Source organism: Cinclus cinclus, chromosome 21, assembly GCF_963662255.1.
Source record: "Cinclus cinclus chromosome 21, bCinCin1.1, whole genome shotgun sequence".
Taxonomy (NCBI): domain Eukaryota; kingdom Metazoa; phylum Chordata; class Aves; order Passeriformes; family Cinclidae; genus Cinclus; species Cinclus cinclus.
Window position 1 is genome coordinate 4932676 of NC_085066.1, and position 17163 is coordinate 4949838.

Here is a 17163-nt window from a genome sequence, read left to right on the forward strand (position 1 = left end):
TATTTTAACTGTAATGAATGCATTAAAATCAGATTAATGAATGGGCAGCCATCAAGAAGATGGTGCTAGTAATTGCAAGGCATGTGAGAGTCAGGGAAGACTCGACCCATAATTTTTACTGCCGATGGTTTCTTTTGGGTTTAAATCAGTTCACTCACGGCTAGGACAAACACACAGAGATACTTCTTTCCTCTGCTGGACTTGAATTTACCAGCAACACTGCTGGTGCCATGCTTGTGCTGATGGTCAGGGACACAGTCACCCATTTGGAACTGATCTCTCCTGCTCATGTCATTACAGGCCGAGCGCTGAAGGCAAGGAGCCATGGCCGAGGATAGGAAAGATGAAGCCAAGGCGCCACACTGGACTTCAGGTCAGCTAACAGAGGCTTCTTCACACCCACATTCACCTGAAATTAAGGATCAGGGTGGCGCAAGTGCTGGACTGGTCAGAAGTGCCAACGGATTTCCGTACCGAGAGGATGAGGAGCTGAGGCTGGGCAGCCACGAGCAGCCAGGGACGTACGCTCAGACCAAAGAGAACGGGATCAACGGAGAGTTGTCATCAGGGAGCAGGGAGACTGCAGGTAATGCACCTCACTGCCCTGCTGCAGAGCCCTGGGTGTTTCTCCAAGAGGAAATGTTAGCTGGAGTCAAGAATGCCATGGGGCACGGGGGAGCTGACGTGAGGGTGTATGAGCTTTGCAAGGGCACTAGCTCTTCACTGCCAAGGCTCACCCAGGCTTACACAGGGGATACGTACTCAGGATTCTGGGCAGTGCTCTGAGAAGGCTTCAGGAGAGGCCTTCTTTGTAAAATGAGACAGGGTTACCTATCTAGGGATGTGGCAGCAGAGCAGCTGCTCAGGCTCTCTGGGCTGTGAGGGAGTAGGGAACTGCCCAACTGTTGTGCATTTGTGTGTGCAAGAAGGATGGATTCTCCTGGTACTGCTCACGAGTAACAAGGCCTTCTTAAAACCATGCACTGTTTGCAAAACAATGCATTGCTCATTCTGGCTGGGAACACCACAATTCAGTATCAGCATTTATTCATCCTTGCCGAGCCATATTTCTCTGGATGCTCACTGGGACTTGGTCTATTTGTAAACTATATAAGGTTTTTAGAATTCAGCTTGTTATTTGCAGAAAAAAGAGGAGTGTAACTGTGTCAAAATGAAATATGCAAAGCAAGTTTCCTGTTTTAGAACTAAATGCTAATTATCTTTGTGCAGAGTTCCCACTCCAAACCCCAAAAGCACAGTGCAAGAAGAATTTCTCTTGTAGAGACACAACTGCTCTTGATGCATCCATTCATGCATGCTAAAGAGATCTTTCTAGCAATGTTTTTTTGGCTGTTGACAACATTTGGAGATGCTATCCATAATTTCTCAGAGGCTGGAGAATTTTAAGGCTCCTGGACCATACAGTCATTTCATAAGCAGTTGTGCTTAGAGTAAATTTGTATATGTTTTAAGTTTCTTCTTGCAGATTGGATTTCAAATTTTGGCCAAGGTAGAAGAAACAATGTGTGAGCATTCAGTTGAATAGAGTGTTGATAATTGGAGAGATGATAATGAGGTCTTGTCTCTTTGCTGAAACCCAGTTTTATTCTGTGTTTAGCCAGCAAAAAAGCAGGAGAGGTGAGGTGCTGTAGTTATTAGCAGTGAGGAGACTGAGTGTGTTTCTAATCTTTGCTACAGAATTGTCACCCCATGTTGGACAAGTCCCCCCATACATACAGAAAAGTGGGGATAACTTTACAGGATGAAGAGGAATTTCCTGTCCTTAGAAGGGGAGGGCAGAAATTCTTTTCTCAGGCTCTCTCAAACTTTGGTTCTGAGTGCTGGTCCAAGAGAGATCCAAACATTTAATTGAGTTTGCAGCTAGTGGGTGACAGGAGGAAGGAAACCACTGCTGGCCATCAGCAGGCATTATAGTAGTGCCATTTCATGTTCCTTTTCGAGGCAAGTGGTTAAAAGCAGAGCAAGACAAAGTGAGGAGGCATGTTCTAGGGCATGCAGTAGTGCTGGGGACACACATTTGCTGAGGGAACAAGATTACTCTTGACCCAGGTGAAGTTTGCTCCAGTCACTACTTTGTGGCCTCATTTCTTCCTTCCCTGCAGTTTTCTCACTGTCTGGTCAGACTGTAAGATCTCTGGTGTGGAGACTTACTGTCAATATGTACAGCTTTTGTTTTGGAGTCTTAATATAGCTTATCTCATGATATCTTTGTCCTTGAACACTGGAAAAGTCCCTAGAACTGCTTACCTTCATGCCTGAATTCCTAGCTCTCTGGAAACTTATGCACTGCACACTCAGGCTAATCCCACATTTAATCAGTGCAAGGTAAACCTTTCTAGGATACTTAAGATACATTTCTTTCAATATTTTTTCTCTTTTTGAAGCAGAAACCAGGTAGCAACTTACTGTAGTGATAGAAAGGGACCAGAGTGTCTATTGCCACTTCTCACTAATATTTGCTAGCTGGATGTACTTAATGCATTGTGGGGCAGGACTTTTAGATTTTTGGTGTTCGAGTCAGAATTTGATCTTGAAATCAGGACTGTTACTCGCAACAAAATTTAGTTTTGCTGTGTTTCTGTGTGCTTGCAAATTATAACTTCAGTAGGGTATTGCATCTGGTAGGGTTTTTAAACCTCCAATACACATAATTATCAATAATGTGAATCATTTAATCATTTGTAGTAGCTTACTGACTCCAAACACCTGAGGAGAAAATGCACAGAAAGCCACAGTTGATGGAGATAATTAAGCCATGCTGTGGGTTTGACTAGATTTACAGGGATTTTATTTTCTCTGGCACAAGTCCAGCACTGCAACCTAGGAAAACCTTTGGCTTCTCAGCCTTCATGTTGGAGTCTGTAAATCCCCAGCAACTGCAACAACCTTATGTGCAGCAGAGCACTAGTTTAAAGAGGGATTTCCCAGGCAGCTGTCTATCACCCAGTCCCCAGTGCCTTTTGAGATGTTTCCCCTAAGGCAGGGCTGCTGCATCTGACTGACCTGGGAGCTGGGATTTAGCCACAAAACAGTCCTTTCCTAGAGAGAGGTGTTCTGTATCAATCAGGGCAGTTGACCCTTCAAGGCACAGCAAAGCAGCACGACACCCATTCGTAGGTGCTGTGAAATCAGAGGGCTGTGTGTTAAGGGAAAAGTTAGGATAAGGCCACCAGGAAAAAGACACCTTATGTCCACACTGATGTAGAGGCAGGGGATGGTAACGGGGGAGGAAGTAACAGTTCATACCAAAATGCATCCAATCCATCACTACAAGTGACATTTTTAGATTTGCACAGTTAAAATTTGCCTTTGTGTATATGTGTCTCTCAGTGTCTAAGATTTACTGAGTCTGACCTCAATTTTTGGAATCCTCTGAATCTGACTGTGTATTGCCTTTGATTGATCTGTCTCAGCATTGTGCTGGTAATGGCTGCATTATGGAAACACATCAATGCCCTCCTTTTAAACAGACCGATGGGAACGTGGGAGAGGGCACAGAGCTGTGGACAGGGCAGCCTCAGGGCCTGATCCAGAAGCCCAAGTCAGAGGCAGATATGTGCAAGAGAACAGGCTGGGTTTTTTGGCATAGCCCACAGGAAGTTATTAGTGGTGTGATAGAAGTGTGTGTGGTAAAGCACCTATTTATTTTTGTGTGCATTTTGTGGATATAAATTCTTATATGTACTTGGGCTACCCTTGGCAGACTAGCTGAGCCCTGTGCTTCTGCTAGACACAAATCCCGCATTTTTCTGGAGGTGCTCCTGAAGACACTTTGCATTTGGTGCAGTCTGCAGTTCCCACAGCCTGAGACCACCGAGTTTCGATGTGTTCTCCCTGCCTGTCCACGTCCCTTCTCCCTTGCACACATACAGCACCTTTGGTGAAGACCATGGGATTAGTAAGAGTGGAGAATGAGACCTGTAGGTTTTGTCAAGCCAAACATTTTCCTGCCATATGAAATGTGTGATGCAAAGGGACGTAATAGCATAATCCTCAGAAACTCACTCTGAGGTGGGCTACCAAGGAAAGCTTTGGATTGCACCCAGAGGTAGACTAACTGGATGTGCCTGACTTGCAATGAAATACAAGAGTGGCAGCCTTTTCTTTGCTCACTGGAAAGTTGTGGTCAGCTAACTGAGAGGAAGCTGTGAGGAGGACCACAGATGCACTGCAGCATTCTCTGGGAGCCAGCAGTTCAAAATAATCTATTTTATTTGACTTGCAAGAACATCAAGCTACAAAGGTTTGGCTTTATTCACTTAAAATGCATCAATTTCGTCAGTGATGCAGTAACTAACCAGTCAAGTTTATGTAACTAGGGATAATAGTGGTGAACACTGTGAAGCATCTTCTACAATATGTCTTTATATGCAGTGACTCAACTGAATAAATGCTTTCTTCATTATATGCCAAATTCAGGTTTGTAATTGGAGGGGGTTTGCATTACCCACACTGTTATTTGATGAGTTATTTTTTTGACAGATGAAGGGAAAGCATTTCCTGAAATCCTATTACCAGAGCCTGAGGATAGTGTCTGTGTCCTGGTGTCAGACAGTATTAAGGACAGTAACATGTCATACCAGAGTGACAAAACGTGGCCCTTCATTAGTTGGCAGGGAACCCAAACCATGTGGGATGCAAAGGGACTGTGGTAAGCTGTAGGAAGTTGCCTGACATGGCACAGCAATCCCCTCCAGCCTGGGCACTCCGGTTTCTGGAGTCATGGGGAAGGTGGGTGATTGGGAGCCCATGAGAGGAGCTGGGGAATGCAGACACTGGTGTGTGTCAGTCTGTAAGTGAACCAGAAAGAGGGAGCCCTAGACCTGAGAAGAGGAGTGAAGAAGTGGCAGTATTGATCTGAGGTAGAAGTAAGGGGCTGAGGAATGTGGGGAAGCAGACTGAGCAGCAGGAGAGCTGGTGAGATGGAGGCTATCAGGGAGCAAAGCAGGGGTGGGAAGAAGCAGGGGGAAAAGGCAAATTGTAAGATAAGCTAAGGACAATAGAAAAAGGTCCAGTTTTGTCTGCTGATCCAGACACAAGCCAGCTTTTGTGTGATGGCAGATACTACCCCAAGATAGGAGGGGATTCAGACAGCAGGAAACAACTAAAGGGAAAACTGGGAAGGGACAAACCACATTGCAGCTTGGAATGTAATTTATCCTCATTCAGCCCTTTGTTTGTAAAGCTGGACTAAATGGCTATCTGGAACAGACTTATTCCTCTGACCATCCTCTGACCAAAAAATATCTTTTAAACAAGCATATTTCTATAAGGTGCAGGGAATGCAAGCCTGAAAGACTGCCCTGTCATAGCAAGTAGTTCTTGAGCAGAGTTCCTTTAGGTTGGCTGTGCAAAAAAACAAACTAACCACCGTGTTGAAGGCAGGAATTGTGCTTGTTTCAGCCTCCTGCTGTTCGTCAAGGAAACAGTCTGTATATCCCACTGTCTTCAGTACCTTGCCTTGTAGCAGGCACATTCCAGGTAAAGAGGGTCTTGTTCACAGCCCTCATCAGCCCAGCACTGTTAGAAAATCACCATGGTGCTTGGCTGTGCAGGCCCCCCAGCCCCTCTCAACTAGGCTGGAGCTGTGATGGGGCAGAATGGCAGCTCCCTGTTTGGGGTCACTGAATGCAACAGCCTCTCCAGGCTGAAATGCACTGAGAGTCATAGCCTGGTCCCACGGTGTGCTGGTGGCTTATTCCCTCTTCTAGTGACATCTCATTTCATCTCCTTTTCCTTTCTCTCTCTCTTGCCATACAAGTGGTAATACTCTGATGGCACTGGCAGCAGACATACAAACAGACCTTTTTTGTACAGAGACATTTTTGGTCTTTCCAACAGGACTTCTTTTGTCAGAGCTTTCCTTTTCATTTGCCTGTTTGCACTGGCTGTCCTGCTGCTGCCCAAGTCCTTGTGGAGCTGGTGAGCTCCCCCAATAAGCTCCCTGAAGGCCTCTTTCCCAAAGGAGCCTCCCAGCCTTGTTGTCAGATGTACATTTTCAGCAAGTGGCATGTCTTGAGCAGTGCAGACAAAACGTACAGAAGGATGTAAGACTGGTGACATTCAGAGCTGAATGTGACTACTGGGTTTGTTCCATTTCTGGTATTTATTTTACAGAGCTGGAAGAAGTTATCTTACTATGTCATTGATGGCTCCCATGAGAAAGAAGCTGTTAATTAGGCATTTTGATCTCCCTGCATTTGCTGAGGAAATGTGACAGTAATTACTGTACACCATCATCTCTGCCAGTTCAGATACAGGCAAACATACCAGGCATCTGAAATTTTTCTTCTCTGTGTTAAGTGTAGGACAAGTGTCATTTTCTGGGGCATGTTGGAATATTATAGATGTATTTAAAATATGTTATTGAAGACAGTGTATTTGGGGGCAACAGAACCCCTCTGGGGCACTTGTAGAAAATGCTGGGGGTTTTACTGTTCTCTGTTAACCTTAGTATAAAGTTCCTTCCCAGTTATTCCTGGTTATAGTCTCAGGTCCTTCCCTGCAGAGGACCAGGAATAAAGGCATAGAAATTCTATCTTTCCACATTCCCTACCCACAGCTATCTTCTCCCTGACTCCAAAATATTCAGTAACTACTTTATAGACCAGTCTCTCTGGGGTTTTTTGTGGCTAGCCCTATGAGTCAATCCAGTAAAACATCATTATTTGTCCAGTCATAACCTCTTTAAGGGGCTGGATCTGCCCTCCCACCTCCTCTTAGGGCTTCAGAAATCAGTCAGTGATTGACATGTATTGGTAGGAACTGGAGGGTCTGGCACAGTCATTGGCAGAATGCAAAAATTACTGTCTGAAAGAGAGCAGGGTGAGATAACCTGGTGTGCAGGTGCTGTTGGTTCTCATGGCTGGGAGTCATACATGTAGAGAACATCAGCCATCAGTCTTTTTTTTCCCCCTAAGCTCCTCTGGGAGTGTGTGGTTCAGATTTGCTTTTGAAAACCATATCTCAAACCAGGTGCAGTAACGCCATTAGAACCAGCTGTTGCGTGGTACCACATCAGTGGTGCATTTGGCCAAGAGAAGGAATCAACCAGCCATTTCTTCTGGGCTTCCTGTTGGTGTTTCAATTCACTTTGGTGTTTCCTTGTTACGATACAAGTATTGCAAAAGCAGCTGTGCTTCCTTAAGAAGTGAGAGCAGAGTGCCTGCGAGCGTGTTGGCTTGGCAACCAGCACGCACTTGATGCTGTCAGTGCTCCCAGACACCATCATCTATAACCTCAGAGGTGCAGCAAGGAACAACAAGGCTGGGATATGGAAGAAGCATCTTTCATAACATGTTCCAGCCACTTTAGACTCTATGACATGAGCTCTGTTTGTTGAAGTTGCCTTTTGGAAATATCTCCAGAGCTTCTTGGGGGACTGCTGTAGCCAGGAGAGTTATTGCTGCTGAAAATGTCAAATATCAAATGCATTCTGGGAGTTTCATTTTTGCTTTGTCTCTGCTTTTTATGTTTGCCTATGCCCTCCCTCCTCAGCATCCATGTTTAAGTACCTATTTTAATGAGGGCTGTAAATGCAGACGTCCTGTTTCTCTTGGTCAGACCTCAACCATCCAGCAGTGGCATTAACTGAGTGACTGGTGGGGCAGTTGTACCCAAAAGACACATTCTAATTTGTGGCCTGTTCTGCTGGAGCCCTTTCCAGTTTATGAAGTGTGTGGTAGGAGACACCTTGTGCATTTATGAATTACATAAAGTAGACAGGACTTGGGAAAGTCAGAATAGGCACAAGGGTGGAGAGAGCTACCCCGCTCAGCAAGGAGGTCTGTGCAGACCATGGGCTGTGGTCCAGCACTGTGCAGGACTGTGTGCCACCTCCCCACAGGCTTCTGCCCTCTGGGCTTGAGAGGGGTAGAGATGGGGTGCTTCAAAGGCTCATAACTTTTATGTTTAAAGTGTCTGTCATGGTCTCCATCACCATGAGAGCATCATGAAGGACATTCAGAAACACTGGGCAGTATTTGGCACCGAGCAGCTGCGAGTTGGTATTGCTGGGGACTGTGCCAGCATGTAATCTTTCATTCCAGTTTTGGTCTGAGGGCATAAAGATTTGGAAGAAGGTTCATTACTAAACAACAGAGCTTTGTTTTGCAGACACACAGCTACTCTTGTTCCAGGCAGAGCTGAAATGACATCTTCTCCAAAGTCACCTTGAGAGGAAAGCAGTAGGTTCTTAGGTGATGGCATGGGATGTGCTGGTGTGCATTGCTGGCCCCATTTCCAGGTTCCTTGCCCCATGTCACAAAGGCAGTCATTAACCCTCTCAGCCCCACACTTCACAAATCCTTTCCTCCTGTTTTTCCATGGTGGAAGCTCAGGTTGATGCACTTTTCCAGCTCAGGTTAAGAAAAGCTCAGGACAAGGTGTGCCCAGGTCAGTCTGATGGGGGAAGATCCTGCCAGCACAGGGTGGGCATCATCAGCCCTTCCTCACCCACTGAGCACGGGTTTAACTTTTGGTGGAGAGGAGGTAGGCACCATCACATCTCTCACAAAAATGAGAGTCACAAAAAGTCTGCTGCTCCTGGCAAGGAGTGCCAGGCTTGCCGATTCCTTTTTTCCCCCGTTGCCATGCCAACATGTCCCTGCTCAAAGTGAAATCTCTTTCTAAGCTCTGCTGAAAGTATGTAGCCTAGGAGATTATTTAGCATTCAGGAGTGCACAGGCTCCCTGTGACGTCTGTGAGCCTCAGTCAGGCTGGCTGACAAAGGAAAGAAGGATTTAGGTTTTTTTTTTCCTCTTTTTCTCTAGCATTTGCTTGTCAAGGTTGAGGGAGATAATGAAGAGACTGAAAGCACTTTGTGATTGGGACTTCACTGTGTAGATGCCTCCTCACTGAGGTGCCACCTGCCTGTAGGTGCCTCCTCAGTGAGGCACCACTTTCATGGAAATGAAAAGAAAATATTACTTTGGGGTATATTTTCTTTACAAAGTACAAGTATGAGAGACATATATATGCAAATTCCTTGATTTGACTAACCATGATGAGCTATTCTCTATTAAAATTGGAAAGCAAAGGCAATCTGGGTTTTAAGTGAGAAACTCAAAGGAAATAGCAGAAGGAAGCAAGGGACAAGCCCCTGTCTTTGTCTTTCATGCTGTTTTAATCTGTGAGGTTACACTATAGAGAAGAAACCATCTCCTCTCTTGCTGTATTCATATCCTGGGTAAGGATAGCAAAACTCAGTGTGTACTAATATTTTGGTTAGGGTTTTTTGTTCTGTGGAGTTGCTGCTGATAGATTAACTGCTGACTTTAAATTTAATCCTTCTAATGATAATACAGATTTGCTTGCCTTTGCCAGCTGAAGAGATGGAAATCAGTGCAAAACAGCTGGCATTAGCTGGCAGATGAGCACTGATGATTCAGTGCCTGTCCCACCCAATGGCTGATCTGGAAATTCAAAGACAAGACTCAAAGTGAGATGTCTGTGTGATGGTGTTTAAACTGTAGTTTGTTCTTTGGGAGATTCTGAGCAAAACATTTAAGTTGTCTCTGCTGCTTTCACAGACTGACTGCAGAGCACAGTAAGTGCTGCTTGGAAAACATCTTCTGAAGTGATGGTTTGGAAATGCAGTTTTGGTTGTTTCTTGGGGTTTTGTTAGTATTGAGGCATTCCTCGTGACATGCAAAAAGTGCAGTAAACTCAAGGCACCCCAGCTGTGTGCATTAGATCATGGGAGTGAGCCCTTCTCCTGTGCATGGAAAATAACTGTGCAAAACTTTAGTTTTAGTTGCATGCAGTATATGGAAAATAACTGAGAGATATCATTAGCTCTGGGGCAGGAAAACCTCTTAGCTGCTTCCCAGAGAGTCATTTCACTCAGGACTGAATAGACTGAATAGTTCATGGAATCACTTTCACTGGGAGCCACTGTGTATTTTGGGAGGGGGAAATAAACCCCAGGTGCTTCACTTTTTGTTTCTGTTTCTTTTCCTTGAGACCAATTCATAATGATACATGATCAGTTTGGTAGAGCTTCCAGCCACCCATATAGGCTATGGCAGTTAGGATAAAACTGATTTACAGTGTGGGTCTCTGCCTGTGCATCTGGCCAGACAGATACTTCTGCTCCTCTTTATGAATGTGTCAGCTGCCAGTGCTGTGTAGATGTGGCAGTCTTGCTGATGTACTGGAACTGTTCTCATCCACAGCCTTGCACCACATATGAGAAGAGGGAATAGAAGTCAGTGGGGATTGTTGCTTTTTTAGCCCAAATTCAGAGCATGTGCCACACCTAGGGTAACACAGCCTGCACAGGTTGTTGGTGGGCTGAAACTACTCTCTAGCTGTTCCTGTGTATGAGTTGCTTTCTCTTTCCTTTCCCTGTCATCCTTTCTCTGTATTTAAGATTATGTCATCCTTCTCAACAATTGCTCTGTCAGCTCTTCTTTCTCTTTCCTCACTTATGTTGTCTCTACCTTTTTTTAGTCTTGTTCTCCATATGTGCTTCCAGCTTTATCCCAGCTATCCAGTGTAGCTCCTCTGTGACCTGGAATTTCCACAACTGCTCCTCATTTTCAGTACATTAAGGAACTCAGCCTCTGAATGCAGCTCTCTTGGAGGCTGCAGTGTCCCCAGTCCTGGTCTCAGCTCTCCCCTCAGCAGCTGGGTGTCTCCAGCACTGTGGCTGCAGAAGCTTGCAGGTATTTAGGTGCCCAGAGAAGACAGCTTTGGCAAAAGTGGAAGAGGTAGTTCAGAAGGTCACTAAGCCATTGAATGGTTAGGGTGGGAAGGGACCTTAAAACTCATCTCATTCCACCCCCTGCCACAGGCAAGGACACCTTCCACTATCCCAGGTTGCTTCCAAGCCCCGTCCAACCTGACCTTGGACATTTCCAGGGATCCAAGGGCAGCCACAGCTGCTCTGGGCCACCTGTGCCAGTGCACTGACAGGCACTGAAGATGCACTGAGGGCTTTGATGTCCATCTCTCACATTTTCATTCTTCATGACTAGGTGCGTATTTCTTTTTCCTAATCACACACATAGTGGTGTGAGCCAGTAGTTCTCCAAGAGTGGGCAGGCAGTGGATGGGAGCAGGCTGAGTGAGCATTCAGGAATGAGTCCTGGACAGAGGCAAGGCTCCCTTTCAGCTGGGGCAGTGCCAGAAAAGAAGGGGAGAGATGGGAGAACTGCTGACCTTGTCTGAGAACTGCTCTGGAAGTCCATCCACAGCACAGCTTCTGTGGGACTGGATTCATCTGTGTATGACACAGGCCGCGTTCAGTCTGCCTGTCTGTGGGGACACTTGCACATGCTCCTTTGGAAGGATGCAGCACCATTCCTCTGTTGGTGGGGGAAACACACCTGCCTTGGTACAGGTGCAGGCTGGACTGGGAAGCAGGGCTTGGAAGAGATCAGCCATACAGAGCTGGGCTGGACCAACAGCATGAGCACTAAGGTGAGCAGGGCATGGCATTGCTGCATTTTATTGGTTAAATATCCCCTGATGGGTTAAACCAGCATTCTGTTGGCATTGACAGGTTGATCTTCAGTCCTCCTGACCATGCATGACTAAATCCCATACAATATGTGCACAGGTTAATGTTAATTTTAAATTTAAATCCAGCAAAATTTCTATAGCATACTGTGAATCCTTTTTTAAAAAGATCAGAGAAAGCACTGTAAAAAGTGTTTAAAATCATCCCAAAAGGAGCTAAAAATGAACCTTAAGGGATGCATCACATCCTTCTGTAGGTGGCTGATGCTTCAATGACTTCTGTAGAGGTTCTTGAAAGTTGGTTTGTTTAACATGTTGACTTGTACTGAAGTCCAAAACTAATACTGATTTAAAAGGGAGTTACCCATTTTGTGTATTTACTCACATTAAAAGGATTAAATATCTGGTTCTTTGATTTGAAGCCAAAGTGGTTTCTTCTGTGTGAGCCCTAGGGAATTAATACTTTTGGGGAAAGATAGATATAGCTGCTTTGTATGTGCAAGTGTGGTTTTGAGCTGATACCAAGTCCCAGGAAAGGCACTGGGACATCGCTGCATTTCTCTGGCTGAGGGTTTGGTGTTGTCAGCTTCAATATTGCTCTAAATTGTGTTGCCCATGCATCAGACAAAACAGAACTGATAGCTTTTCCCACCTCTGATTTGGCTGGGAAATGCTAACAGTAAATATTTTGTTCCAGGGAGTAGACTTAAGAAGATGGGATGCACAGGGGAATGCACAGAAAACAAGTATTGCAGTAATGAGGGCTCATTTTTAAGGCGTTGTGTTATTATACTGACATTGGTATGACTCCTTTTTAACAGACTTACATATTTCACAGGGGGCTGAGAAGGCGACTGGTCCCTTGGTGTTTTGTTCTACAGCTGCTTGACAGCGTGGCAGAGGTCTCTGCCTAATAAATGTGCTTGGGAGCCAGAGGAGGGGGCTCACTGGGGCTTTCAGAATGCTCCTGACTCCTAGCATGAGTCACTTTAGATTTTGCACTGTGTGCCTTGGAGATTTGGACTATGTGTCCAACTCTCCCACTGAAGAAAGCAATCAGGAAAATTGAGTTGGAGCGGGAGAACTGAAACGCACACAGAACACGTGGAAGCAATCCAAGGACAGGCAGCCTGAGCTTCCCTGCTGCTTCCTTCAGCTGAGGGTGCCCAGGAAAGCCACCCTCCAGCCTTGTGTTTGTACCAGAGCACAGGCAGGCCAGCACTGCTCACCTGCAGCCAGGACTCCAGCTGTGCACCAGATTTACTCCGATACAAAGCTGATAATGCAAGAATCACAGAATCACCAAGGCTGGAAAAGACCTCAGAGATCATCAAGTACAAAAGGGTTAAGGAGCTGGTAGTTCGAATTTACAATCTAGAGTTTAAGGATGACATAGGAGGGGCTGTTGAGTTCCCCAAAACAAGAGGTATAATGCATTTGCAGTGGGGCTCACCAGGGTATGAAGCTGCTGTGCCAGGTACTCAGCTGTAGCTCACATGTTCCTGCCCTTCTCACACAGTGACTGCAATACATCTTTCCCCAGCATTAATCTGAATGTTCATACCTTGGGAATCCAGTACTTCAAACTATCAAAGCTCTTCCTTTCCCAAAATGCAGACCTTTTCTGGCCTGTTCTATTGCTTAGCTGGTGAATCCTGGTGATTAAATTAATCTGTCGCTATCTTCACAGATGCTGCAGTAGCTTAAAGTCAATGAGTTTATTAGGGAAATGATGCTTGTCAGTTGTGTTGTGGCTGCATTTAATTTAAAAGCTGATGTTCATATTATTTGCCTTCCTACCTCCTGCCAATTATTGTTAATATTGCCAACATCCAGATCAAGGACCTACTTACAACAAAATATTTGCACTCACAAAAGCTGTTTGAAAGCCAGTATTTGAATTCTGTAAAGCTATGTTATGGCTTTTCTCTTCAGTCTCAAGCAGTAATCCGTTGGCACTTTTTGGGGTTTTGTATAACTTATTAATAATATTTTGGTTGCTGCTGTGTATTTGTCTTTTAATCTTCATGCAAAAAGGCAGTATTTAGAGCTGTCGTGATCCCAGAGATCAAGTCCAAGATACATCATTGGTTTTTCCACCCCAAATGTCACTGGGTGATGCCTGCATCTTTTTTTTTCCCCAACATTTCAGTAGTCTTAACTGAAACAAGTCATCCACCAGCTTCCAGGAGAGCTGTGCATGAATGCAGGACCTGTCCTTAGGGGACTGGCTAATGCCTCTATAAACAAATCGAATAGCTATTTGGTTCATAGCCCAGTTGCACTCAGAATTGCAGTAGCTGGGGGGTAAAAATCCATAGGTCCTGTTCTGCTTTTCAAATAGTCAAAGATAGCAAATAACCATTTTGTATCTTTTCTTTCTGCAGGAATATGTGGGGTGTTTTGCCTCACAAGGCAGTGCAGGTTGCTTTGTGCTTTTGTTGTTGACTGGATTCCACTGTGCCAACAATTAGTGCTGGTTACCTTGGAAACTGCTCTGAATCCCACTGAGGATTTTGACAGGGACATCTTGACTGAAATTGCTTTGTTTTCACAATTCTGCAAGTATACATGTAGCTGATGCTTTTGCTGTGCTCTGCCCATATTCTTTACCTAAAATGTAGCAAAATTAATCAAACGTATTATTTTGTCCTTTCCATCTCATTGCACCTTTCTGTAATGATTTTTTTTTTTTTTTTTTGCCTCAGTGCTCCAGGAATATTAATTACCCTTTACTTTAACTGAACTCACTGCTTTTCCTTGGTAGGTATTTGACAGGTGACCATATGAATGTGTGTGAAGTTTTTACACAATTTACAGTCTCCTTTCTGTCCCTCCTTCCTGTCATCCCTTTTCTTTGGTTTTCTCCTGGAGAATTTCTTGTGCCATGCACTTCAAGCTTGTTAAACTTCGTTTTTGCCTTAAACAAGTTATGCTTTACTTCAAAGTTTGTTTTTTTTAATGTGGTGGTATCTTCTCAGGATGAAACTCAAGGTCTTGCGGCCACCCTAGTGGCATTGGGTAGAGCTGTTGGCAGAGAGAGGAAGGGGTGATGCTCTAGTGTAGGAAGACTGTCCTGTGAGAGTTGTGATATGCATTTTCATATTAGGAAGTGCTGACCCTGTTGCTGTGAGATGGGTCCCCAAGGTGGGAAGAAGCAATAGATAAGTGGGCTGAGTAATCTTGCTGAATGGCAGTAATGAAACACAGGTGACTACAGGCAGGAAAGGAGAAGAGCTGAGAGACAAGCTCTGATCTGAATGGAGCAACTGTGGCCTGAGAAATCAGTGACACTGTTATATGAGGTGATGAGCAGGCAAGCTGTACCAGCTCCCAGTTCACTGCCAGCAGGATCCTTGCATCAGTGCCAGTCACATACCTGTGAGGCAGGGAGAGGCTGTGAGCCCTGCCCATAGGCAGTGTGTCCTGTCAAAGCCAGTCCTCAGAATAATCGTACAGTATTGCACAGAGGGGTAGGGGAGAGAAGATAAAAGGTGGATGAGGGCTGTCAGAAACAAACAGCTGAACAGTTTCACCTAAGAAGGTGAAAATTGGTGTTCATAGCAAACTCAGCTTCTCCATGAGTTGAGTCTGAGGTTGTGGTAGGTTGGAAGAGAAAGAGGAGAAAGTGCTAGAGGCTGAAGGGCAACCATTAAAAGGGCACATAAAGAAGAGGCATCAAACATCACTGTGGAAATGTCTCACAGACCTGATTTTTGCTCTTGCCTTTATAGTTGCAGACTTTTTAAAAACTATTTTTAAAAATTATTTTGTGGAAATGTTTATGTTAGGACCTGAAAGCTCAGACACCTATTTTAAAAGACTCTTACACCATCTGTATATCTGTCTCTGGGGCTGGTAAACATGTATGGTATAAAAGCTAATGGAATGGAAAGCTGTCATGGGAAATAAAAGTACTGCAGGTAATGTGCCAGTGGAGACATCTGCAGTCCGTTGACAAATGCAGCAGGATCAATAAGGAATGAAGGAGAGCTTTGAAAATACACCTTGGCCTTGTACAGGATCTGATCCCAGATACTGGATTGTTCTGCAGCCAGTCTTTGGCATATAACCTCATTTAACAGCCCCTGTCTGAGTCTCTGTCTGGGAAGGTCAGAAGTCTCTGGCCTCAGGGATCAGGAGGGAGCATCTAGAGGATGCCTGCTTTGGTGTAATGCTCTGTGCCAGAGTGGCTGGGGTAGGAATTGGGCAGCCTTGGGGTGTACCTGTGAGGAGGGCAGCAGCCTATGGAGGCACAAGCCTTCTAAACACAGCCAGAAGGGAAGGCTGTGGCTCCCCATCAGCAGCTGGTTCAGCATCCTCTGTGCATCTTCATGTCTGGAAAGGGCTTGTGTCCCCCAGTCATCTCTGGGACATAGAGATTATGGATCTCCTGATTTGGTATGCTGGGGTTTGTAGAAGAATTGGGCTGACTTCCAAAACCAGGAGCATAGAATGCTTAATTTTGTCTGAGTTTTAACTTTGGTTTAAGTTAGTGTAGTGCTCCAGACAGGGCTCTGTCCTCTCATCAGGGCAGCTGGGCAGAGCTGACCTGGCAGCCCTGCTGACTTCAGTGCGGTCTGAAGTGACTTTTGAGGAAGCAGCAGAACTACTGCCCTGCTATGTCAGCCCCTGGCCTCTCACCTCAGCCTGCTCCCTGTCAGGGCTTTGGAGAGTTCATGCTGAGGGTTTTCACTCTGTTTTCTCTCTGTTATGGACATCCCCTTCAAGGACTGCCTATACTTTAGGTACTGTATTCCCTGGAATCAACCTGTGAAGCTTTGTGTCCTGTTATCATGGACAGCTGACACCTTGGTAAAAATGAGCAGCATTTTACTCTCTACAAAATGCAAAGAAAAGGCATGTTGCTGTTCTTTGTTCTGCTAGAGTCTAACATAAAGCTATGCTCCTTAATGCTTTTAAGAAATAAATCTATTTGTTGCAAAATCTATTTGTTGTAATTTGTTGTATGTTAGTGTTGTTTATGTGGCATGAAGTAGAGTCAGAGAGAGTCTGCTGTTTAAAGAGAAGGAAAATAAATGTCTACAAGCAAAACCATATCTAATGAATACATAGCCCAGCATTCACAGCATCCAAGCTGCCTAATTTTCCTTTTTCTTTGGTTTTGTTTTTATTCTGTTTTGTTTTGGGTTTTTGTTTGTTTGTTCTTTATCATTAGGCTGCCTTGAACTTTAACTGAACCATAAGGAAAACTATGAAAAGTCTCAATAGCAGCCCTGTGATGATTTGACTTACCCACTGGATTTTCTATTTATAGTGTCCATTAGTACAGAAAAGTCTGTCCTTTTGCAGCAGTCATGTATGGCAAAAGCACTGCTCTTCTGATGAACTGCCCATGCCCCCTGTGTCACCCAAAATATCCATCAGCAGAGTGTTCAGAAATAAGCCATTCTTGATTAAAGAACACTGCCAAACAAAACAAACTGAACAAAAACCACAAGCCCAGAGGCCATTTATATTTCTATTTACTTATTTTGCGTAGCCTGAAATAGAAATTTCTATTTATCAGGAGACAACCTTTCACCCTCCAACATAGCTCTCCCTGTGGAACATTATCTTTGTCCCAAGCAAATTAAATCAGGAAGAGAGCTGAGAGGGTGAGAACTGTCTTCTGGGCTTGTAGAGCCCATTTGTACTAGAGAACCAGGCTGGATGGGA

At 44.8% G+C, this 17163-nt stretch overlaps 1 protein-coding gene across 1 annotated transcript in view; it reads left to right on the forward strand.

Moving 5' to 3' along the window:
* Nucleotides 1-324: 324 nt before the first annotated feature.
* MAP2 (microtubule associated protein 2) overlaps nt 325-17163 on the forward strand; it is a 65933-nt gene continuing 49094 nt past the window's right edge. Inside the window, exon 1 of the mRNA XM_062506637.1 lies at nt 325-586. Coding sequence (XP_062362621.1) covers nt 325-586 — 262 coding nt within the window. The remainder of the gene's footprint in view (nt 587-17163) is intronic.